We start from the raw sequence: 25,383 nt of genomic DNA, 5'->3' as shown, positions 1-25,383 counted from the left end.
CAGAAAGATGATAGATAGATAATTATTGAAGGACTTAAGAGGCACTGTTCTAAGAACTAGAGATACTGATATATTTAAGTTAAATAGTCTCTGCCCTTAAGAAAATTTATATTGTAACAGAATATAGCTTATTGTCTTTGAACCTTTTCTGAAGTTCAAGGACTTATCCAGAGTCATTATAGCTTTTATGTATAAGAAACAAGATTTAAACAGGCTTTTCTTATTATATGGCAAACTCTCCACTGTGCTGTACTGCTGCTTCATTGAGCCATATTTAAATATTTATATTATAATTAGGAGGCTTTGTGTTTTAAGGTTTGCAAAGAATTTTATAAATATCATTTCATTTGATCTTTACATCAACCCTGTGGGGTAAGGTATTATTATCTCCATCTTACAGAAGAGGAAACTGAATCAAATTATGATTAAGTGACTTGCCCAAGGTCAAACAAGGTAGTTAAGTAGTACATTGAATTGATTGCTGGACTTGGAATCAGGGAGACAAGTTTTGAAATCCAACCTCAAACTACTTAGCAACCTTATTAATAATATTAGTAGTGAAGTGAAAGTAAGTTGATAAAAAAGGACAATATTTAGAGAAAAACTGATGTTTTCCAAGTGCACCCATAATGGGATATTTTTCCCATTAAATTGCTTTGTACCTTGGAGGGAGGGGTGAAGGTAAAGTGTAGTAACATATTAATTGAAGGTGATAACTCTTTTTAAATTTTTATCATTATTTCATTTCAACTTTCAAGCATTGATTTTCTCTTCCCACCTACTTGTAGCCATTGAAAACAAAGAAATACAGAATCTGTGTATTACATAAGCATGGTCAAATAAAACATATCCTCCATTAGTCATAACTAATAATATATTTTTTATTGTGCATATAATCCATCATTTTCTTATCATTCAATGTGCAGCATACTTCTTGATCATTAGTAAATCAAAACTCTTAGGTCTTTCAAAATAGTTCATTTTTATAGCATCAATATTATGGTATAAATTGTTCTTTCAGTTTGCTCACTTCACTCACATTATTTCATATAAGTTTTCCTGAATCTCTTTGAAAGTGTGTTTTTCCTCTCTTCTTACGACATAATTGGATTCCATTTCAGTGATTTCTATAATTAAAGCTGAAATTTCATTATAGTTTTGCTCATACCAATATATTATGCCAACATTTCAAGATTATGAATATTCAAAGTTGTGGATAGCCTTTCCATTACTGCAGATAGCATTCTCTCTATAAATAAGCACAACGAATATCAGATATTCCATGGGTGAATGATGCATCAGTCTTCAGCTAATCTAATGAGGAATCTTCTCTGAATTTAACTAAGCTGATCCATAGATAACAGAAATAGTTCCTCACTGACTGATGCTCAAAACCCTTTCATCTGGATAGAGTCTGCCAGAGCATGTGTACCACTCTCATAGCCTTGAAGAACCCAAAGTCATATCCATGCCTTCATGAAGTATCAAAGGAGGGCTTAAGTGAAGAATCTACCTAGTATTGTCTTGTAATTTCCTGATCTCTTTACAGCTACTACCTTCTGAGAATGCCCATTATAACTTTTATAGATATAATTTTTTTTTTTAAAGATTAAGTTTCTTACTCCTTAGTTTCTTCCTCTCTATGGCTTTTTTTTTTTTTTTTTTGGTTTGGTTTGGTTTTCCCTTTTGATTAAACTAAATTTACCCTTGGCAACTTCTACCCACTCCTCTTAAGTGTTATCTGTAGGATTAAACAGACCAAATCTAATCCCTGTTCTACTGTAATACTCCCTATTCCATCATCACCACTTATCCAATACCCTTTCACCAAAGTCTTTTCAACATCCACACTTCCTTCAACTATTTTTGAAATAACATGAATTTGATTTCCTTCAGTATCCTTTTTGTCCTCCCTTGAATATTATCTACTTTATCAATGAACTTCCTAAAATGTTGTATCTGGACATGAGCTCAGTGTGCCAGGTATAATATAGCCAGAGTAGTATCATACATCTTAAAATGTTTTATAAGCCATGAAATGTAGACCATTGTAAAGTTGAATTATTACTAAGAACAGGGATTAGGGATAGAATGCTGAATGATGAACTATCTGTTCCTTTATCTGGAATATCTCATTTTCTATAGACAGAAACCATTTTATGTACAGTTAATAAAAGTTCATCTTCTTCTGTAAATTTATTTTGGAGAAATGATCATTAGAGTCCATGTGGCATATTTTGGCTTTGATGTCAGAGAATATAAATCAAACTCTTACTCTGCTATTTACTACTTATGTAACCTTGGGAAAAACTAGGTTACTTCTCCATGCATCAGTTTGCTCATCAGCAAAATGAGAATCAATGAACTTTTGGTATAGTCTAGAGGTCGGGTAGGGAAAAAAATTAGGCAACAAAATAATTGTATTTTACTAACCAATATTTTGAAGTTGTTCAGGTTCCAGCTTCTTTGTATAGACTAATTTTCCCCATCTCCCTGTCTTTCTCTCTGATTCTGTCTCTGTCTCTCCCTCTCTTTCTGTGTCTCTGTCTCTCCCTCTATCTTTATGCCTCCTTGTTTTTTTCTCTTATTTATCTATCTCTCAAAACAGTGTTACTTTTCTTTTTATCCCCAAGAAAAGTCTTCTTTGAGACTAGAAAAAATCAAATAATTAACCAATTTTTGAATCTCAAAGTGAGGAACTGGGGAGGTGGAGGGAACACTGAGTTCAAGTAACTAGGTATGTGGATGAGTTCAAAATATTATAAGAACTTATAGGTGTGATTGTTGATCTACTGTCAAAAATCATTGAACAATAAGAGAATAACATCAATTGAGAAATGATGGAATAGATTGTAGTATATGACTGTGATAGAAAGCTGTTATACTCTAAGATATCATGAATTAGATAGTTTCGAAAAATGCAAGAAGATTTATGTGAACTTCTGCAGGGTTAAATGAACAGAATCATGATAAACTATATAAAATTTATATGATAATCACAACTGTAAAGACTACACTGTAAAGACTTAAGAGCTATATAGTCAAAGTAGTAACTAACTACAATTTCTGAGAATTCATGATAAATCACACTGCACATCCTGATCCAAAGGTAATGAACTCAGAATGCAGATTTTTAGATCTAGCCAAGAAAGGATTTTTTTTTTTTAATTAGACAAATTTCTAATAAGAGGTTTGTTTTTCTTGGTTTCTCATTGTGAGGTAGGATATAAAAGAGAAAAAACTTTGATTGATTGAAAAAATATCAATCAAAAAAAGAGAAAAAATAATTCCCAAAGACTAAAAATAGGCAAATATGGTCCTGGATTTTCAAAGACAGAAGCTATATATTTTTTTAAATGTACCTTCTAACTTCCAAACAGTATGATCTCACTCCTCTGTGAAAAAGAAAGAAAGAAAGAAAGAAATTTTTAGCTCTATTTATATGGATGAAGAAAAAGTTTCATATAATTTAAATGCTTTTCCCATAGCCAGATAATGGATCAACTGAACCTCAAATTCAGGCCTACTCATTCTTCTCGTTTTTCTCCTTCTTCTTCTTTCGAGTTCATTGGTCTGATGATGTGATCTATAAGGCAGTCAAGTGACACAGTCTTTTCTAGAAATAATGATGAATTTGATTCCTGAGCCCAAAGAAAGAGATCACAAAGGGAGAAGAGCCAGATATTCATACTAGTTATGTGAAGATAGCAAGATGATCTTAATGTATGGGACCAATCTGGACCATATATTTTATTCACTCAGTCACCAGTCAAGACAGTTATAATCAAATGAGGAATTTCAAAGTTAAATTAATTAGTTTGCCCTGGGATGAAGAGTATGAATTCTAGAGGTCCACTATGAACTAGTCTGCATGTTAAAGTAGGTAGAATGTGAAAAATTCCCTCTGGATCAATTCACAAGCTCTCTAATCACCCAACTCTGTGAAAAAAAAACAGTGGGTATGAGGGTGAGAAGTAAGAAAAAGAGAAATCAAGGATGATTTTTAAGTTTTGACGTGTAGTGCCTAGAAGAATGGTAGTGCCTATGGTAGTGTGACTCATGTTATAAAGTTCAAGAGACACAATTTCTGAGTTTTTTAACCATTTTATTAATTATGCCATCACATTTCTTAATAAATGGATGGTCATTTGGTCATCTCTCTTAGACTGAAAACAATCATTGCAGCAGGCTCAGGGTTTATATGTTCTTTGCAAGAGGGGTGTACTAGAGTATGGCAACCAACTCTGATTGGTTAACAGTAGTGAATGAATTACAGTGGGGCACTGGATCTGAACTTTGATTATGTCACTTACTTCTAAATTACCCTCAGCCTTGGGCAATCTATTCAAGGAATTCTATCCCACCCAAACCTGAGTAGCTACCACACCTAAATAGTCTTAATTTAATCTCATTATGAGTAATGTAACTTGAAGAATCTGAACTTTTAAAAACAGGATTTTAGAAAAATGGGAGAAATTCTGCATCTCCCTAAATCATTGTTATTTATAATCCTATCTCTCAACAATTATTAGGACATTTGAAACAATGAGGGGTGGGGTGGGGAGACAGAACAAAATGAATTCAGTTTTGGACATACTAAATTTAACATGTTAATTCAAAATCTCTCCAGTATACCCTCTATTCTCTTCTGATACTGCCTGGTCCAGAACCTTATCACCTCATACCCAGATTATTGTAATTTCACCTCTAATTCCTATACTACCCTGTCAAAGTAATCTTCATAAAGTGCACATCTAATCACTTTATTAAGAACTTACTGCCCTCATTCACTAAACTCCAGTGGCTTCTATCAGCTCCAGAATCAAATATAAAATCCTCTGCTATAGTTCAAAGCTGTTCATAACTTGGCCCCTCCTGCCTTTCTAGTCTTTTTATCCCTTACATCATATTTCCACATACTCTGCCATCTAGTAACACTAGCCTCTTTGCTGTTCTTGTTCTCAAACAAGATACTCCATCTCCTGACTCTTAGCATTTTTGCCAGCAGTCTCTTTTGCCTGGAATGTTCTTCCTCCTTATCTCTGCCTCTGGTTTTCCTGATTTCTGTCAAGTCTTATCTAAAATCTTATCTTTTAAAGAAAGCCTTTCCTGACCCCCCTGATGCATTTCCACTTTATCTTGCATATAGTTTATTTTACATAGTTGACTGGATAGCATCTTGATCATTAAATTCTGAGGACTCCTTTTTTTCTCTATCTCCAAATTATATAATGCCCACAGATAATAGGCAATTAATAAATATTGACTGACTGATTCCTCGAGAAAAGTACCTAGCAGAACACCAGAAAAGTGTTCTTTGCTCTATTTTATTCAATGTTTTTACTAATACCTTGAATGAAGGTTTAGATGTCATATTTATCAAATCTACACATATGGCAGATAACTATATAAGCTCACTGAAAGTCAGTAATATGATACAACTATCAAAAAAACTAATTTGCTTTCAGATTTCATATATAGAAGGATAACATCCAGAAAGAGAGAGTGTATAAATCTGTTCTGTGTCGCCTTTTAATCTTGTGGTCTATCTGGATACCAATTTTAGAAAGGACATGGATGAGCTAGAGATAATTAAGGGGAATATGATCAATATGGTGAAGAGATGATTTCTTGCAATATGTCTGCTAATTAGAGGAAATGGAAATGTTTAGACAAAGAGAAATCGTGATTATAATATTTGGTTATTTTTTTCACATCCTTGGACTTTATCTGTAAAATAAGAAAATTTGGCTTGTCTATAAGCTTCCATCTAGTGCAAAAATTCTCAATGTAATAATATAAGTTCAAAGTAGTATGGTCTAAAGAAAGAAACAAGCTGAATCTAAGAGAAACTAAGTACTTTGGCCAGGTGGGAAGAGACATAGTTTGTACAGCACAGGGTACCTGTAATTTGAAGACAGGCAGATGCTCTCTACTTAAAGGTACCCCTACCAAAAAAAGAAAAAAAAAAATGATTGGCTGGATTTCTAGTTATGGGACATCACTGAAAGTCAGTAATATGATACGACTATCAAAAAAACTAATTTGCTTTCAGATTTCATATATAGAAGGATAACATCCAGAAAGAGAGAGAGTGTAAATCTGTTCTGGGTCGCCTTTTAATCTTGTGGTCACTACAAACAGATGATGAAGGGAGAGAGAAGGATAGAGTTTTGTCTCTAACACCATAAAGAGGAGACCCTCTTTCTCTTGAAATTTTATATGATGGCAGCAAAAATGGCCATTTTCAAATTCAGCAAATTTTCTGTTTGAGTTACTCTTATTACTGCATTTTACAGGTTTTTTTTTTTTTTTTTTCTGCTATGTGTTACATCTCTCAGTACTTGTAAGAATAAATAGTTATAACTGTGAAGCTACTTTGAAAAGTTTGAAGCACTTTCTGCACATATAAGGTATATTATTTTAGGCAAGATGAAAAGAAAATCCTAAAATTATTGTGAGGGGGAATAAAAACAAGATATAAAAGAGTCTCTAGATTTCTCTTGAAACATATAGAAGCATGAGGCTCTTGGATTTGGAGGCTCTCAGATACAAAGCACTATATCCTTCCTGCTTGAGCATCTGTAGCATCATTACTGTATTTATTAAATGTTTTTCATAAACCTTCCAAACCCAATTTCTGGAATCATCCTAAGTAGGATTAACAAAAATACATTATGTTCAGAGGCAACATTGTTTAATTAATGACTAGGTCATTTGTAGTAACACTTTTAGGAAGATTAGGAATCAGTATCCAGTGAAAATGTCAAGTCATCAAGAAGTATTTATTAAGAACTTATTGTGTGCCAGGTAGTATCCTAAGCTCTTGGAATGACAGAAAGGATTCCTGCTTTCAAGAAGCTCATATTCTAATGGAGGAAACAATATGCAAAAAAGCTCATATTCTAATGGATGCAGCAACAAGATGGATGCAGATAAATTAGACATTTTTGGATTATATCCAATTTGCCACACACTGTGCTAAACACTAGGGATACAAGAAATGAAAAGAAAGTTCCTCTTGTCAAGGAGTGAGGCAACACACAAAAGGAGTCAGGGGAGCAAGGGGAGAGAGGGAGAGGACAACAGACTGTCTCTAGTGTGTGTGGGGAGAGGTACATTTTATTTTATGGAGTTAAAATCAGGCAGGGCAATAGATGTAAAGTGTAATGATCTAAGAATCTAAGTTCTGCCCTCTATAAAGGAGGAATTTGGAATTAGGTAATAGAGTGCCAAACCTGGATTCAGGAAAATTCATTTTCCTGAATTTATATCGGACCTCAGAAATTTACTAGCTGTGTGACCCTGGGCAAGTCACATATCCCTGTTTGCCTCAGTTATCTGTAAACTGAGCTGGATAAGGAAATGGCAATCTACTACAGTATCTTTGCCAAGAAAACCCCAAATGGGGCCATGAAGAATTGGATACCAAATAACAAATAAACTACAACAAAGGTGGGGATCCAGAGGAATTTGGTATTGCACCCTTGATCCCTCCAAACTGAGGGGAGGAGGCTAAAGGAGCTAGACCCTCAAGTCTTGAGTTAGCAGAGCTACTGGTGAGTTAAGAAGTGATGAGCTTATCCTGGGAGGGGCACTGTAGTCTATAGAGTTGAAACTGGGCTGGACAGCAGATTGAGAGTATAGGAAATAATAAGATAACCAAAGATAACCTGGAATCAAAGGAAGCTGCAAAAGGCTTCTGATTGATACAAGGTAAGATTTTAACTCAGACTTGAAAGAAGCCAGAGAAAACTGGAGATAGAGATAAGGAGAGGTAAAATTTCAAACACTGTGGATAGCCACTGAAAATTCATGATGACTGTTGTATATTTGAAAGGAATATCAAGTGGTGTGTACTAGATTTGCAGCTCCATATATAATCAAATATTTTTTATCATACTATGTTATGGAAACATTTGTTTTATTCCATAAATTAAAAAAAAAAAAGAAAATATATAGAATAAGGACATAGAAAGGATTGTTTAAGGAACCAAAAAGAGGTCAGTATCACTAAATCATAGAGAGTATAAGGAGGGAGAAGTAAAATGAATGAAGGCTGGGGCAGGAGAGAGGATATAAAGGGCTATAAAAGCCAAAAAGAATTTGTTATATTATATTATGGAGGTAATAGAAGGCAACTACATTTAATTAAATAGGGTTTGATATAGTCAGATTTGTACTTTAGAAAGATCACTTTAATAACTGAGTAAAGGATGGAGAGATACTTGGGGCACATCTTATATCCCCAGAGCTTAACTAACTTTTTGTAGATATTACTCTTTTGATTCTCCGTTTTTGTTTATGATAGTCTTATAGAGTACCTCACCTTCAAAAAAGATGCCTAAAATTATTGCTGAATTGAATTAATTCTAACATAATTTAGATTCTCAGATTATATGATATCATATATATATATATATGATTCACAAAGCACACACACACACACACACACACACACACACACACACACACACATATATATTACATTCTTTGAGTGTCTCAGCCTCTCACAAAAAAAGCAATATAGTCTAATCATAGATCACTTGTCCCAGAGTTCTGAAGCCCTGGTTTCCAATCCTGCCTCAAGGCACTTACTTGCTATATGACTCTGAACAAATACCAAGCTTCTGTTTTCTTATCTGTAAAATGAGGAAGATAGACTTACTGGCTTTTAAGTCCCTTCTATCTCTGAATTCACAATCTTATTCCTTGAAGAACACAGTAGATATTAGATATCACTATTATCCATTTTAAAAATAAGAAAACCAAAGTTCAGGGAGAATGTCACTGTGACTAGAAGTCACAAAGCTATATAGAGGAACAATCGGACAATAAGTGAAGCCTTTGGCCCCTAAGTTAGAAATTTCTGTTTCTAAAGTTACTCAGAGGTCTGGGAGCTATATTTAATACAATTTCAGGTGTTTTAAGCTATAGTTTTGAAAGACATTCTATGATCCTCTTTATTAATGATCAACTCTTGGCCCCATAGTGTCTTAGGTTTACTCTGCTTGCCAATAGCAGTTACTTTACTGCCAAGGTTTTTATCCGTGTTGCTTGAACCTGAGCCATTTTAGTGGTGAACATGGGAAATACTACTGGGGATATGTTGGCAGCAAGTTTTCAGTGTTAGTTAGATCTTAAATGTTTCCCTCTCTACCACTCCTCCCCTCCCCTCCCCTTTTCCCCCATTTCTTCTATCTGTATATATACTGGAAACTGGTATTATGTGGAGCCGGATTTTATATAAGGTAATTATGTCTTGGATCTAATTCAAGTAGATCTAGTTACTGAAGCACCAGAATCACCTCATTATAAAGCAATTTTACCATAAGCATTCCCAGATCATAGACCCCAAGCATTTTTCTTAAAAAAAAAAAAAAAAAAATTACTCATGGGTCCCAATAGAGTAGCTTGAGATAGCAGATACATCATAAATATTTCTTAAATAATTAAATGAATGTTGACAACATTATCACTAAACATTTATTATTTTTCCTCTTAATCATAACTAATGCTTTTGGACTATTCAAAATTTCCAAAGAAATACAAAACTCAGCAAAGGTATAATTAGGGAAAAGAATTTTATTTTTGCCTCTTAGATTTATGATAAAACAATATGGAGAAAAATGAGTGTGGGGATGACAAATCCCTTTTAAAGCTTCTCAAAGGGAAGTCAGCTTTGAGAAATAAGGAATGTTTTGAATGGAGGTTCTTTGAAAATACTGTATTTGCAGCTACTTTACCCTAAATGAAGGTAGATTCTATGCTTTTAGCAATGAGGATTTTATAGTTCATTTATTCAAATACAGACAAATCATTTAGAAAAAAAAAAAAAAATGAACAAGCCATTTATAATGAGATTGAAGAACATGCAGTATATCTAAATCTCAGTTGTTTGGGACGTTGGCTGCCTATAGACATATCCAAAGACTCCAAGTCTAGATTGTGCATCTTGAGTATCAAATGATAGGGAAAGAAAATAATCTTGGGCATTTCTTGTAGGCTCCTGTGATTTAGCAGGTGCTCTTGCCACATTGAAGATGACACATTGTGTATTTCTTAGCTTGTAGCAATAAGAAAATACACTCTCTTTCTCCTCTATGAGATGTTGGAAGGTAACTTGTGACAAATGCTACAACATGAAAATGGAAAAGAGTAAAGGGTAGGAAAATAGAACTCACTCGAGTTCCACTAAACAATGATCACAGAATCCTCCTGATGACTGATGGCAAAACCTGATTCAACAAGCCTTTTTCACCATTCCTTAGAAAAAGAGGGTACAATGAAAGAAGGGCTGGTTTGGATCAGGTTCTCAACTGTGTTATTTACCATTTATATGGGAAATCACTAACCTTTTCTGGGCCTCAGCTTTTCATCTGTAAAATGGGGCAATGGGCTGACTATAGGTCCTCCAAACCCTTTCTAGCTTTTAAGTTCGTGATTCTATGAAACCTCTCACTTAGCCCTATAGCAGTTTTCAATTATAATTTCACAAGTTTTCCTGAAAGGGGTCATAAAAGAACTGTTGTCCAGTTATTTCAGGCATGTCCAACTCTGTGATGCCATTTGGAGTTTTCTTGGCAAATATAATGGAAAGGTTTGCCATTTCCTTTTCTAGATGAAGAAACTGAGGCAATCAGGGAACAATGACTTTTTCAGGGTCACACAGATAGTAAGTGTCAGAGGCCATAGGAAGGCTCAGGAAGATGGGTCTACCTATAACTTACCAAGTCTGAATTTCCCTTCTAAATCTATTAATTCTGATTGGAAGCAGTCTGTGAGATTTTCTTAGGAAAAATATTGGAGTGGTTTGTTATTTCCTTCTCCAGTGGATGAGGCAAACCAGGATCACCCAGCAAGTGTCTGAGGCCAAATCTGAACTCTGGTGTTACTGACTCCAAGCCCAGAACTCTATCCATTTTGTCATCTAGCTGCTAGGTGTGCCTGTATTATTACATCCTCCTAAGTTTTGTTCACAAGGAAGGCTGTAATTATTTTATTGAATTTGGTGGCAATTTTTATTTTTTGCATTAGGGTTTGGGGAACTCTTGGGGGAGGAAGTTGGATAGAGGAAGAGCTAACCCATTTTATCTTCAGAAGTTGCTTATTTGGTTCTTGGCTAATAGCTCACTGTTTATTTTCATGAATGTCTAAATTTCATGTAGTATAGTGTCCATGCTTCAAGAGCTGAATGTGAATTCACAAAATCTTCACCTCTTCCCTCCAATTCTGTGCTATATACTTTAGCAGGAGGAAATAGTACAATGAGAAGGTTGTCTTTAATCTTGGGGTCGGGAAAGAGGCAAGAATGTTAACTTATTTTTTATAATAGCTTTTTATTTTTCAAAATACATGCAAAGATAGTTTTCAACATTCACCCTTGCAAAACTTTGTGTTCCAAATTTTTCTCTCTCACTTCCCACCTCTTCCCTCCCCAGAGAGCAAGCAATCCAAAACAGGTTAAATATGTGTAATTCTTCTAAACATATTTCCACATTTATTATGCTGCACAAGAAAAATCAGGTCAAAAAAGAAAAACAAGAAAGAAAAAAACAAGCAAGCAAACAAGAATGTTGACTTAAAAAAAAAAAAAAACTACTGAGAAACACTTCAAACTAGTTCCTATCATTTGGATAACGATTATTTTCTTTCTCTTTCCTACATATCTCTTCCTTAAATAGTCAGTTTAATTATAATTTATGAAGAAATCTAGCTTTAAGTGTTTAATATTTAAAGTTATCAGAAATATCTTCTCATTTCTTTGTAAAAGCTTATGATCCATTCAAAATTCTCATGCCTTAAAATATTTAAGGATTATTTTTTTATAAAAGACCCGAAAACTGGTTGCCAATTTCAAGATGTGAAGAATAAAGTTGATTTCATTATTATTTAATCAGTGTTATGGTACCATATTTTTAGATGTATGGTCATAGATAAAATTATTATATGGATAAGTATGCCATTTTAACAAAACAAATTTAATAGGAAATTGTAAATTTTGATCCTCTGAGTAACATTTAAGTTATTGTTAAAGAATTGTCATCAGATGATGATGATGATCATGATTATGCTCATGATCATGATAGTTAACATACAGCATTTTAAATTTTATAAAGCAGTTTACATATATAATTTCATTTGATATTCACAATAAGCCTCTAAGGTAGGTATAATTTTAAGCCTCATTTTATGGATGAAAAGACTGAGATTAAGTTCAATTAAATGACTTGCCTTGGATCATACTATAAGTGTCTGAATCAGAATTCTGACTCTTTTCTTCTTTACTCCAAAGCTAACATATATACAGCCTGATGTCTCCCATACATCTAGGAGCTGTGATTTTTGTCTTCAGAGACAGAAGGTATTCCACCAAGGCAGCCAGGAAAATTCATTACTTAGTGGTAAATCCTCTGGTCATAGGATTTCCTGTAGGCAGGTGCTTGATATCTGTTACTAAAGCCAGTGCTCAAAATCTTTCCAGTATGGGAGGACCTGGCCAGATTAATGTTCTATTTCCAAAATGCAGGGTCTTCTCCATGCTACAATAAAGCATCAAAGACAAAGAGAAAGTAATAATACCACTAAAATTCATTTTCTTCAATCTCAGATGATTGAGACTACTTTTTCAGTCTTCATATGATTAAACTACTATTTACTAAATAGTAAATGGGAAGAGATCATATAGGATTCATGTCATTTTCAAAGGAGACTTAAAATGATGGAGAAAATGGGGAAGTGGAGTTTGTAAGAACACTAACTTGATGTCTTCATTAGAATAGTAATATTAACAGACTATTTTCATTGTATCCCCACATTCAGTTACACAACCCTTAAAACCCATATTTTAAAAACCTTTATTTTAGAGCAGGACTTAGTTTGCTTTTCCTTGTGTCCCCAGCACTTAACACACCTGGCACAGAGTAGGACGTTAATAAATGCTAATTGATTGACTGATTTAATGTTCTTGTGTGTTTTCTCTTTACCTATTATATTTTCCTTAAGAGTAGAGACCATATGGTATATTCCTTTAATTTTTTTTCCCATAGGGCTATGCTGCTAGTCATTTATGTAAATAAACCAATAGAATTGCTTATCTTCTCATGGGAATCCTGAATTCCTCTACTTTCCTGATCAGGCAGCAGGGAGATACCATGTTGTTGATTTTGTGGAAATAGTCAATAACCACCTTTGACATGTGTAAGTGGTCACTTTCACTTATCCATAGATACCGAAAAAGTAGTTAAGAGTTGTAGTACCTTCCCATAAAAGCCTTTATATCTTGAGAGAAATATGCTTCATAAGAGATATTTTTTGGTCAGATGTCATTTTGTGATCACAAACATTTTCAAGTTAAGTCCTGGACAAAATAACATAAAATATCCTCTCTTTCTACCCTTTGCTCTCCAATCCTCGAAACAAGTTCTTAAAATCAAAGACTTTATACTGGAAGGGATTTCAGGGAATATATAGTTCAAAAACTGAGTCCCAGAGAGATTTAGGGCAATGTAAGCTCTTTAAGGACAGGGATAATTTTGTTTTTATTTTTGTACTCATAGTTCTTATCACCATGCCTGGCATATAGTAGGCACAAAATAAATGCTTGTTGACTTAAATGCCATTTAATTAAATTAAAAGTCATTATATGACTTGACTAAGGTTTTATAATTAGTTAATAGCAGAGCTAGAAACAGAACACAGGTCCCCCAACTACTGTCCACTCCTTTTTTTTTTTTTTTTTTTTTTTTTGGTCAATGCCATAATGGTTCCAGTGCTGCTCTCCATAGTGATTATTGGATTTATTCTTTGTTCAATTTGGTCTCCAGCTGGCATCTCTTTATACAGTTGGGTCCAGAAATTCCTTGTTTAAGATATTAACAAAGAGGTATGAAGAGGTCACACTGTCCATAAGCAGCAATCTTCAGTTCTACGTGATGCACTAACTGTTCCTTTGGCTGCCTGCCAGCCAATCTTGACCTTGTAAGGGACTTAGAGAAAATCTTTGAAAGGCAACTGATGATCTATTATGCAAGAATGAAAAACCTCTACTCTTATATTACTTAATTGAAAGAAGTTTCCAAAGATTGAATTGTATTGAAACATGATAAAGTGAATTAAGTACAGCCTTGACTTACTTATGTGGGTGTTTCTTTGCCTCTTAGGATAATTTCCAACCTCCAGCAGCCTCGGAGACCAATTGGGAGTCAGTCACAAGCTCCCTTTCAGTAAGTATTTCATTACTGGGCTTCAGGGTAAGAAAACTGATGGGATATCCAAGGTCAATTCTAGTACAATTTTAGCTGCAAGAAGTAATCCTGGTTTAACTAAAAACCAGTTGGAAATGTATTCTCCCATGTCATTCCAGTTACATTAGATTATGATCCAGGTCTTTTTTTTTCTTTATTTAGACATGTTTTTGAGAAATGTTAGCAGCTTTGTGATTGTCAATGGCAAAGTAGTTGTCAGTTTCAAAGTAGAACCTGCCAACAAAAAAACTCTCCAAACATATCAAACTACAAAGTTATATGGTCCATGCTCCAATGGGAAATTTTGCAATAAGTCCCAGAGAAAACCAAGCAAAACTTTTAACCTTTATGTAACTATAATGTTTTTTTTCTTACACTTAAATAAATCTAAATAATTATAGTAGCATAACTTAATTGAAATTAACCTTTTTTTTTCATTTGACAGAGAAATGGAACACAATTTACCCTACAGTGTCATATTATAATATGCTGCCCTGTTGTAATATGTATTATGTTATCTTTCTTATTTTTCAAATTTAGTAATATCTTATTTTTTCTCCTTTTTTGTTCAGTGCTAAAAGTAGAGATTTCTGCCTCCAAACAGCTTATTTGTAATACTTGGAAGTAGTTCATTAAAAAAAAAATAGAAAATCAAAAACCAGTGACTATAATAGGCAAGTCATGATGCTGGACATGTATCAAATTGATGGAAGATGACTTGGTGGCACATACTCTTTCAAGGATCTTCCCCAACCCACTTTCAGCCAAAGGAGTTTTAGAAAGATGTAGGCTATTCTTACATTTACTTGGGTCAACTCCTAGGCCAGTCATATAGAATCAGCACTTGAGTTTAATCTTTGATAATGAATTTGAGAAACTGTATTTTGCTACTCTGAAATTTTTCATATCATGAATATAGAAAGATTACTAGAGTTAGGCAGGAATTTAAGGTAGGTAGGATAAATTCAGCAAGAAATCACAATAAGAACACAGTAGCAGACTGCTAGAACTGGAGCTCAATTGACAAGAGAATGGGTCAGCCCCTGAAGTGAATTCCTTAATCTCTCCACCAAAACTGAATATGTACCCCAAAAACAGTTTAACAGTAGGCAAGATAATGAGATCCAGATAAGTATACAATTTGCATTAGAGATCTAATGATATTATTAGCTGAGTGACCTGGTAGGCTATAAAGATGGCATCATAAAATTGTCCAGTAAAGATTACTTGGAACAAAATAAGAGCCCAGTTATTAAAACTGGATGACAAAGTCAGAATATGACCAATGGCAAAGTTGATTTGATGTTTAATTCCAAACCTATGAGCCCAGGAAACCACATTACTTTTCTTCCACTTAAAAAGTCCATCTTGGCCCAGAGTTTGAAATAGATCTGAGAATATAGACTATCATAAACTGATCCCAAACTACAGGTTCTGGCAAGGCTCCAAAAGGATGGAACAGGTTGACAATTACATAGACAAGAAACTAAATCTGATATACTAGAATCATCCTAAGTCCTGTAAATCTTACCACTGCATTCAAAATCAGATATAAGAACATAAGGCAGAAGTTATGTAGTCCCCTATTTAAACTAGCCAATTATACTTCCTGAGGAACCGAGTGATGATAACATGATGATGATACATTCAAATATAGATCAAAGTACTCAAAATCACTATTACCTGAGTCTTGTTAAAGACTGGACTAAAGAATTAGCTAACACAAGTCAGCAAATATCTCTTCATCCTCGGCTTTCTTGGATGACAGAATGATGGAAAGGTGGAAGTAACTTCAGGTACTGTCTAGTCCCATCAAAACCTTCCAAGGTTATCCTAGTCTCTGCTTGAAAACTTCTAAGGAGCAGCTATATATCACCTTTCCAGACATTTCATACCACTTTTGGACAGCTCTGGAAGTTCAGAAATTTTTTCCCTGACATTGAGTTAAATTTACCTGTGTTTAAGTCTACCCTTTGCACCTGGTTCTGTCCATTAGTGCTCAATGAAATAAGGCTAGTCCTTCCTTTACATAATAGCCCACCAAATATTTGATGATAGTGATATGCCTCTCTTCCCAATCCAGTTTTCTAAAGGTCCCAATGGAAATGCACATCTCACTTGAAGAAATTTAGAAAATATAAAAATGTAAATATTAATTAAAATATAAATGTGTACATGAGCATTCCTGCCTCTCCCTTTGTAGGATATGATCTTTCTCCCAGGTTACTGAAATTGTGTTTGAGGGAGGCAAGTTTTCATTTAATTTTAATTAATAATGTTCTTTATCTTTAATGATAGGAGCTATTTGTCCTTGGGGAGACTGTATTGGCTTGGCAGTTCCTTTGAGCACATTTGAAACTCAGTTGAGGATCCATGCTTTCCATTTCTCTGTAATGGGTCATAAATTTTTACATAGCCATTGGAGCCATGGTTCATTTGCCTCTGGATTGGACAAGGGTTAGTGAAGGAAGCTTTTGGAAACTTAACAGGAATATATTTGGTACTAGAAATTCTCCTCTGTTTCAGGTGGCCAACATTATCTTGTCCTTTGGAGTCATTCCATATCTTCCTGAATATGTTTTAATGATGGTCATGATCATTAGCAAACCACAACACTGTTCCTCTAATTAGTTTCCCATGTGATTTTTTTCACCCTTACAAAAAGAGCTGAAACCACCAATAATTAGCCTTGTGGGAAGAAAAATAAACTTCACTGAACAATAAGCTTTTATAAGGTATTTATGCACTGGCTCAAATAACACTTTCAGTAATTGAAGACCCACCAAAAGAGTTGCTCTTCTCTCCTCCCTGAGAAGGTTCAGTGGTGATATATAGGGGACTAAAGATGAGCAGAGTAGGGCAAGTTGGTTTATCTGGTGATACTGGTGGTACTGGTGTACCCTGTGAGTTCATAGAGAAACAAAGATGCATAAGAATTTTGAATGAGTTATAGTTAACTACCAAATTAGCCTTATGAAAAAAACATGCTGCTAAGTAACTTGGTTATCTCCATCCGGATGACTGAATTCCTGTAATTGACTACAAGTTGAAAGGATAAGATGCTTTTTATTTTTTGAAAGACTTTCTTTTAACTTCAGATTTGCAAAAGACTAATAATTGCATGCATATCATGTGGCTTTATTTGATATTGGAGTGGGAAAATGGCACTTGCCTTTTAGTGCAGCATGGCCAGGTATCAGTGGAATTCTGTGTGCATCCTTCCCATTTTGAACAACTATTTCCAAAAAATTACCCTTACTAAATGACTGTTGTGTTTCATAGGTGTGGCATTTTTTTTTCCTGAGTACACTGAGTTGTATGTCACTCTTAGGGGGTATCCTATCACTCTCCATCAGTGACCGATCCCACGCTCACAGCAGATGCTCTCGATCAGACAGTAGCTGGATTTGACACTGTGGAAGACCTGCTCAAGCACTTTAATCCAGAAACCTGGCAGGAAGATCTTGAAAATCTATATATGGATACCCCTCAATATCGAGGCAGGTCTTACTATGACAGGAAATCCAAAGGTAAGAAATAATTATTTGGGATTTCTTTAGCAGGATTATTTGTTTAATAAACAATTGACTATTTTAATGACTATAGACTGTAAGGTTCATTAATATACTTACATTACCTCAAATAGCTGATGAATATCTGCCTGGTTGACTGATCAGACTTTCACAATTTAAAATGGAGTTTCTGTCTTTAGTCTGAACAATTTTGCTTGTGTAAGGACAAGTTAATATTTCCAGAAAAGACCAAAATCAATTCTAGATTGATCATAAATCCACAAACTATAAAGAATAGCAAGAAATTATTTATTCTAATCTCCTCCTTTCTAGCAGGCAAAGTGTTGTTATTCCTTTTTTTTTTTTTTTTTAACAGAACAGTAAGTAAACTAACAGATATTTGGTAAGGATCTACTATGAGCCTGGCACTGAGCTAAGTGCTAAGGAAAAAATAAAAAATGAAACAATACTTGCCCTCAAAGAGTTAACATTATAAAATGGGTGGGTAACATGTTCACATATATAAATATAGAGAAATGTATACAAAATGAATATAAGGTAATTTGGAGAGAGTTGGGGAATCGGGGAAGGTTTCATGTAGAACTGGTGCTTGAGCTGTCTTAAAGGAAGTCAGAAATTCCAAAAGGTGAAGATGAGAAGGAAGAATACTCCAAACATGAGGAATGGCCAATGCAAAGGCATGGAATCAGGATATAGCATGTCCAGGAGAAGCAAATGAGGAAAGAGAAATAAAGAGAGGCCAAACATGCTCAAGATTATCAAGTTATATAGTAATGACAAGCACACGCATTTATTGTCTCCAATAACATTCTGTTATTCAATGAGTCACTTCCCTTTTCTATACCCAGTTACATTATACAACCTTATATGCCTTCCTTTAGACAGGAATATAACTAGATTCTAGACTTTGGGAAAAGAGATGAAGAGTTAGCCAGTAATAATATGAGTATATTAGTGTTGATGGATATATATTTTAAAAATAAATATGTAAATTTTTTGCATTACAACTGCACCCCACCATGTTGTCTGCTTTCATGATAGATCTAAGAATAGATTCTCTTCCACATCTGATTTTTATCCATGTTATCCCCCATAACACAAAACCTTTTCTATATTTCCCCAGCGTAAAATATCCAGTTTTTAAAATTCAGACAATTATATGTGAGACTATATCTCTGATAGTTTAATTATAAAGATAATAGGTATGAGCATGAGTACAGCTTTCTCATTTTATAGATGAGAAAACTGAGGTCAGTTGAAAGCTCAGAAAATTGAATTCAGACCCAAAGAGGACCTTAGGGAATATCTGATCCAACTCCTTCATTTTATAGATTAGAACTTTCTGAGCCACACCAATAGTTAGCAACAGGATTAAGGTTTGAAGTTAGATCCTTTGACTCCAAACTCAATATTCTTCTATCATTATGCTGCCTTTCTCATATTCATGGGAAAACACTGCATGAGGCCCATGGAATAAATAAAGGATTCTAAGGTTATGTTTTTTTGTTTTATATATTTTTTTTAATTTTCTGGTATCAAGAAGGTTGTTTATCCAAAGTTTTCTGTAAAAGGAATGTAATTGAGACTAGCTGACATGTATAGCAATTCAATAATTCAAAAACATATTAAGCACTAGTATATACAGAAGTCTATGTTAAGTACCAGAAGAGATATGAAGTTTGCAAAAGAAGTCCTTATGGAGCTTATATAACAAAAATCAACAAGCAGTTATCAAATAATTAGTAAATTATCACATTTAAGGTACAAGTCCAAGTGCTGAAAATGTCATAAAAGAGCTTTTGCCTTTAAGGACCTTGCATTCTAATGGAGAAGACACTATGTTCACCTATATCTATGTAAAGAAGATAGAAAAGGAATATAAAGAGGTTTGAAGAGCTAGTGCCTCAACAGCTGAGGGAAACAGGAAATAATTCGCGATGAAGATAGGCTCTATGACTGAGTCCAGGATTTCAAGGAATGAAACTGAGGAGGAAATTCCTCCTAGAAATGGAGCAATGTGAGTGCAAAGGGATGAAAGTGGGACTTAGAGCTTCTCATGTGTGGGATAGCTGGTAGAACAAAGTGGATAAATTACAGTGTGCAGAAGAGTATCAAGTGTAAAGAGACTTGAAAGGTTGGAAGAGGTCGGGCAGAGAGGAGATTAAATTTCAAACTGAGAAAGGAATTTATTTTTGATCCCAGTAGGGAGCCACTCAAGTTTTTTGAAAAGAGTCATAGTCACACAATGAGAGTGTTTAGGTAAAAGAAAATTGATTCCTGTTATATGCAGGATTTTTTTTTTCTTTTTTTGATCCAACCTTGTGATTTTATTAGAGTGGGGAAATTTTGTATACTCTATACTTCACTTTGACAATTTAGAAAGTCGTTTAGGGGGACTGAGATTAAATAACTTGCCTAAGGTCATGTAGTTAACAAGTGTCTGAGGTAGAACTTGAAAAAGAATCAGGTATTCCTGATTCCAAAGCTAGCCCTCTGCCAACTGTGTCATACTTCCTCTCCAGCCTTCGTAAGAACATAAAATTATCCTCAGGTAACACATTGATAATTCTGGACATTTGGGGGCCTAAATATAATTATTCACTTCAATTCCTTCCTGAGTTTACTACTTGTATTTAGAGACTGAGAGGGAAAAAGGAGGTCACAGCTATTGGTAGTATGAAGACACCCAGCAGCCCAAAGCTGTGGAGGGGCTCATGTCAGAAAATAATGCAGATATCCAAAGCTGTGATCTGAGAGAGTAAAATCAAATTGAATCATCATCAGGGAATACTCACAAAGAAGCTCAGATGGCCAGTCAATAAACATTTATTAAGTGCCAATTATGCCTCAGGCACTATGCTGGATATAAAAAGAAGCAAAAGGCAATTCTTACTTTCAAAGGAGCTCACAATCTAATGGGGGAGAGAAGCAAACAAAAAGGTACATGATGTGATTGTAAGATTAAAAAAGTAAGAGAAGGCTAGGTTATGAAGGCTACTGAACACCAAATAGAAGATTTTGTATTTGATCCTAGAAGTGATAGGAAGCTACTAGAGATTATTGAGATGATATGTGCTTTATTATTATTTATTATTATTATTACTTAAGCTTTAGGAAAATAGGTTTGGCAGATAAATAGAAAATGGATTGGAGTAAGGAGGAACTTGAGGAAGGTAGACCAAACAGTAGGCTGTTGAAATAGTACAGACATGATATGATGGGGGCCTGAACTAGAGTGTGGAAGTGCCAAAGAAGAAAAGGGGACATATTTAAGAAATGTTGCAAAGGTGAAATTGACAGACTTTGGTAATAGATTGATATGGATGATGAGAGATAATCAGAACCTGAGGATGACATCTAAATTGTAAGCCTGAGAAACTGAGAGGATGATATTGCCCTTAATGGTAATAAGAAAGGTAGGTGGGGAGGAGGAGTTAAAGGGGAAAATGATGTTTATGACTTTTATTAAGATATTTAATGGATGCAGGTCATGATGTCTAAAAGGAAATTGAAGTTAAGAGGTTGAAGTTCAGCAGAAAGTTTGGGGCTGGTAAATTTAAGAATCATTACCATAGAGATAATAATTAAATTCATAGGAGCTAATGAGATTAAAAAGTGAAATAATATATAAGGAGAAGAGAGGAGAGCCCTGGACAAAACCTTGTGAGACAGGACACCTGGGGTTACAGAGTGTGACCTGAATGAGAATGTAGGAAAGGAGACTTAAAAGGAACACTTCAGTTAGAAGAATCAGGAGAAGAAATCATCAAGAAGAGGGTGTTCAGAGGCAGATCCAAGATAGTGAGAGTAAATGTATCTCCATCTGAGCTTCTCCAAGCTTTCCTCAAACCAACAGCAGATTGAGCCTCTGAACTGGTTTTGGAGTGCCAGAATCCACAAATTTTTGGAATACAACAAATTTCCAGAAGAAGATACTTTGGAAGAACTTGAGAAAAGGTCTGTTTAATCGGGTAGGCAGAGAGAGGCTGCTGAGCCCAGAGAAAGGAACTGGGGTGGAGACCCAGGGTGTTATGGCATTTACACACCACAAGGAAATCTGTTGTGAGGATCTTTGGCTACTCTGTTCTTGTTACAAGCCAGAGATTTGCTGTAAATCACCCAAAGCAAATACGAAAGTTAAATTATGAGTCCCTGAACCCTAGAACATGGGACATGGCCATGCCTACCCAACACTAGAAGTCAATCAAAACAACATCCCCAGATCAAACTAAAATAGCTATGATCCCTTTGCTTTAAAAGCAGACCTCAATCCTTTAAAAAATGAGCAAAAAAGCAAAAAGAACTCTGACCAAAGACAGCTTTTATGGAGAGAGAAAAGAACAGACCATTAAATCCTGATGTTCCTAAAGGCAAATCAGCTCCAGATGAGGCCCCAAAGGGTGATATGAGTTGGTCCCCATTTCACAAGGCTCTCTTGGAAGAATTCAAAAAGGATCTTAAAAGAAAGAAGAAAAATGGGGAAAAGAAATAAGATCTTTGCAAGAGAGTATGGAAAAGGAAAAACAGAAATTATCTGAAGAAAACTCCTTAAAAAATAGATATGATGAAATGGGAAAAGGATATAACTCCCTACAAAATAGATTTGACAAAATGGAAAAGGCAAATATTCCTTACAAAATAGATTTGATGAAATGGAAAAAAGCATATAACTCCTTGCAAAAGATATGAAAAAGAAACCAAATCATTGAAAAACATAATTTGTGAAATGGAAAAAAATGCAATGAACAAAACAACTCATTTAAAAATTCAATTGGCCAAATTAAAAAGAAGATAAAGCTAACTGAAGAAAACAATTCACTAAAAATTAGAATTAAACAAATGGAAGTGAATGACTCAGTGAGACTTCAAGAATCAGTCAAAGAAAACAAAAAATGAAAAAATAGAAGAAAATGTAAAATACTTCATTGGAAAACTATTTGACCTAGAAAATAGATCTAGGAGAGACAATCTAAGGATTATTTGGACTTCCTGAAAATCATGATGAAAAAAAGAGCCTAGACATCATCTTTCAGGAAATCATCAAAGAAAACCTCCCTGATGTCGTAGAACCAGAAGACAAAATAACCATTGAAAGAATTCACTGGTCACTTCCTGAAAGAAATCCCCCAAATTCCAAGGAATATCATAGCTAAATATAGCAATTATCAAATCAAGGTAAAAATATTGCAAGCAGCCAGAAAGAAACAATTCAAATATCAAGGAGCCACCATCAGCATTCCCAGGACCAACTAGCCTCCACATTAAAGGATCAAAGGGCCTGGAATCTGATACTCCAAAAGACAAAGGAACTTGGATTGCAATCAAGAATAAACTATCTAGCTGAATTGAGCAATATCTTTCAGGAAGAAGATGTACATTCAGTGATACAGGTGAATTTAACTTATTTCTGATGAAAACACCAGAGCTGAACAAAAATTGATCTCCACATACAGAATTAAAAGAGAAACATAAAAAAGATAAAAAGGAAAGAACTCTTGAGAATGTATCTATGTTAATAAGGGTATACTTAATGCAGGTAGAATTTGATTTTATTGTGATAATATGAAAAAAAAGAAACTAGAGGTGGAAAGGGGATTGTACTGAAAAAAGGAAAAAATGGAGATAAAATGAGGGAAATTATATCTCATGATAAGGCAAAGAAGACCTATTATAAGTGAGGGGAAAAAGAGAAGGGGACGAGCATTGTGTGAATCTTACTCTCATCAGATTTTGCTCAAAGAGAGAATGTGAAACATGTTTGGTTTCATAGAAAAACTTGTCTCATTTTATAGGGAAGTGGGAAGGGAAAGGGGAAAGGAAAGAGGGAGGCTAATAGAAGGTAAAACAGAAATAGTAGAGGAAAGATATAAGAAAGGGGGAGAGGCTGTAAAGAGGTAGTGCTGTTTGAGGGAGATGATGATCAAAAGCAAAATACTGGAGAGGAGGGAAAGAGGGAAAGAAAATAGAAAAACATAACTTGGGTAAATAAGATGGCATGAAATACAAGATTAGTCATTTTAGCTGTAAATGTGAATAGGATGAACTCCCCCATAAAATTGGAAGCAGATAGCAGACTAGATTAAAAGCCAGAATCCTACAATATGTTGTTTATAAGAAACACATTTAAAGCAGAGTGATACATACAGAGTAAAGGTAAAAGGCTGAAGCAGAATCTTTTGTGCTTCAAGTGAAGTAAAAAAAAAAAAAAAAAAGTAGGAGTGATGATCCTGATTTCAGATTAAGCAAAAGCAAAGATAGATCTAATTAAAGAGATAAGGAAGGAAACTATATCTTGCTAAAGGGTACCATTGATAATAAAGCGATATCAATACTAAACATATATGCTCTCCCATAGTGGAGCATCCAAATTCCTGAAGGAGAAGTTAAGAGCTGCAAGAAGAAATACAATAAAACTATACTAGTTGGGATCTCACCCTTCCTCTATCAGAACTAGATAAATCAAACCACAAAATAAATAAGAATGAAGTTAAGGAGGTAAATAGAATTTTAGAAAATTTAGGCATGATAGATCTTTAGAAAAAATTGAATGGAGACAGAAAGGAGTATAGTTTTTTCTTGGTGGTTCATGGAACCTATATAAAAATTGACCCTGTATTAGGGCATAAAAACCTAAAAATCAAATGCAGAAAGGCAGAAATAGTATATGCATTTTTTCAGATCATGATGCAATAAAAATTACATGCAATAAAAGGCCAAGGTAAAATAGACCAGAAATTAATTGGAAACTAAATAATCTAATCCTAAAGAATGAATGGGTGAAACAACAAATCATAAACATAATCAATAATTTCATCTAAGTGAATGACAATAATAAGACAACATGCCAAAATTTGTGGGATGTGCTAAAGTGATTATTAGAAGAAATTTTATATCTCTAGATGCTTACTTGCATAAAATAGAGGGAAAAAAAATCAATGAATTGGGCTTACAACTAAAAAAGCTAAAAAAAGAACAAATTAAAAAACCCCAATTAAATAACCAAATTTGAACTTATGAAAATAAGAGGGGAGGTTAATAAAATTGAAAGTAAGAAAACTATTGAATTAATAATAAAACTAAGAATTGGTTTCATGAAAAAAACAACAAAATAGCTAAACCTATAGTTAATTTGATTAGAAAAAGGAAAGAAGAAAATCAAATGGTCAGTTTCAAAAATGAAAAAGGAGAACTTTCCACCAATGAAGAGGAAATTAGAGTAATAAATAGGAGCTATTTTGCCCAGCTTTATCTCAATGCATTTGATAATCGAAGTGAAATGAAGGACTACCTACAAAAATATAGATTGTCCAGATTAACAGAAGAGGAAATATATTGTTTAAATAGTCCCATTTTAGAAAAAGAAATAGAACAAGCTATTAATCAACTCCCTAAGAAAAAATCTCCAAGGTCAGATGGTCTACCAAACATTTAAAGAACAATTAACTCCAATATTATGCAAAGTATTTTAAAAAATAGGGAAAGAAGGACTTCTACCAAATTCCTTTTATGACACAGATATGGTACTAATACCTAAATCAAGTAGGATGAAAACAGAGAAAGAAAATTATAGAACAATTTCCTTAATGAATATTAGCATAAAAATC

At 34.3% G+C, this 25,383-nt stretch overlaps 1 protein-coding gene across 2 annotated transcripts in view; it reads left to right on the top strand.

Annotated features, from left to right (window-relative positions):
• PDGFD (platelet derived growth factor D) overlaps positions 1 to 25,383 on the top strand; it is a 296,873-nt gene that overhangs the window by 234,901 nt on the left and 36,589 nt on the right. For both annotated transcript variants that reach the window (XM_003764293.4, XM_003764292.4), the window contains exons 4-5: positions 14,163 to 14,225; positions 17,578 to 17,776. In XM_003764293.4, the coding sequence (XP_003764341.1) occupies positions 14,163 to 14,225; positions 17,578 to 17,776 (262 nt within the window). The remainder of the gene's footprint in view (positions 1 to 14,162; positions 14,226 to 17,577; positions 17,777 to 25,383) is intronic.

This window comes from Sarcophilus harrisii, chromosome 3 (assembly GCF_902635505.1).
Source record: "Sarcophilus harrisii chromosome 3, mSarHar1.11, whole genome shotgun sequence".
NCBI lineage: Eukaryota > Metazoa > Chordata > Mammalia > Dasyuromorphia > Dasyuridae > Sarcophilus > Sarcophilus harrisii.
This window is presented reverse-complemented; position numbering and strand designations above follow the sequence as displayed.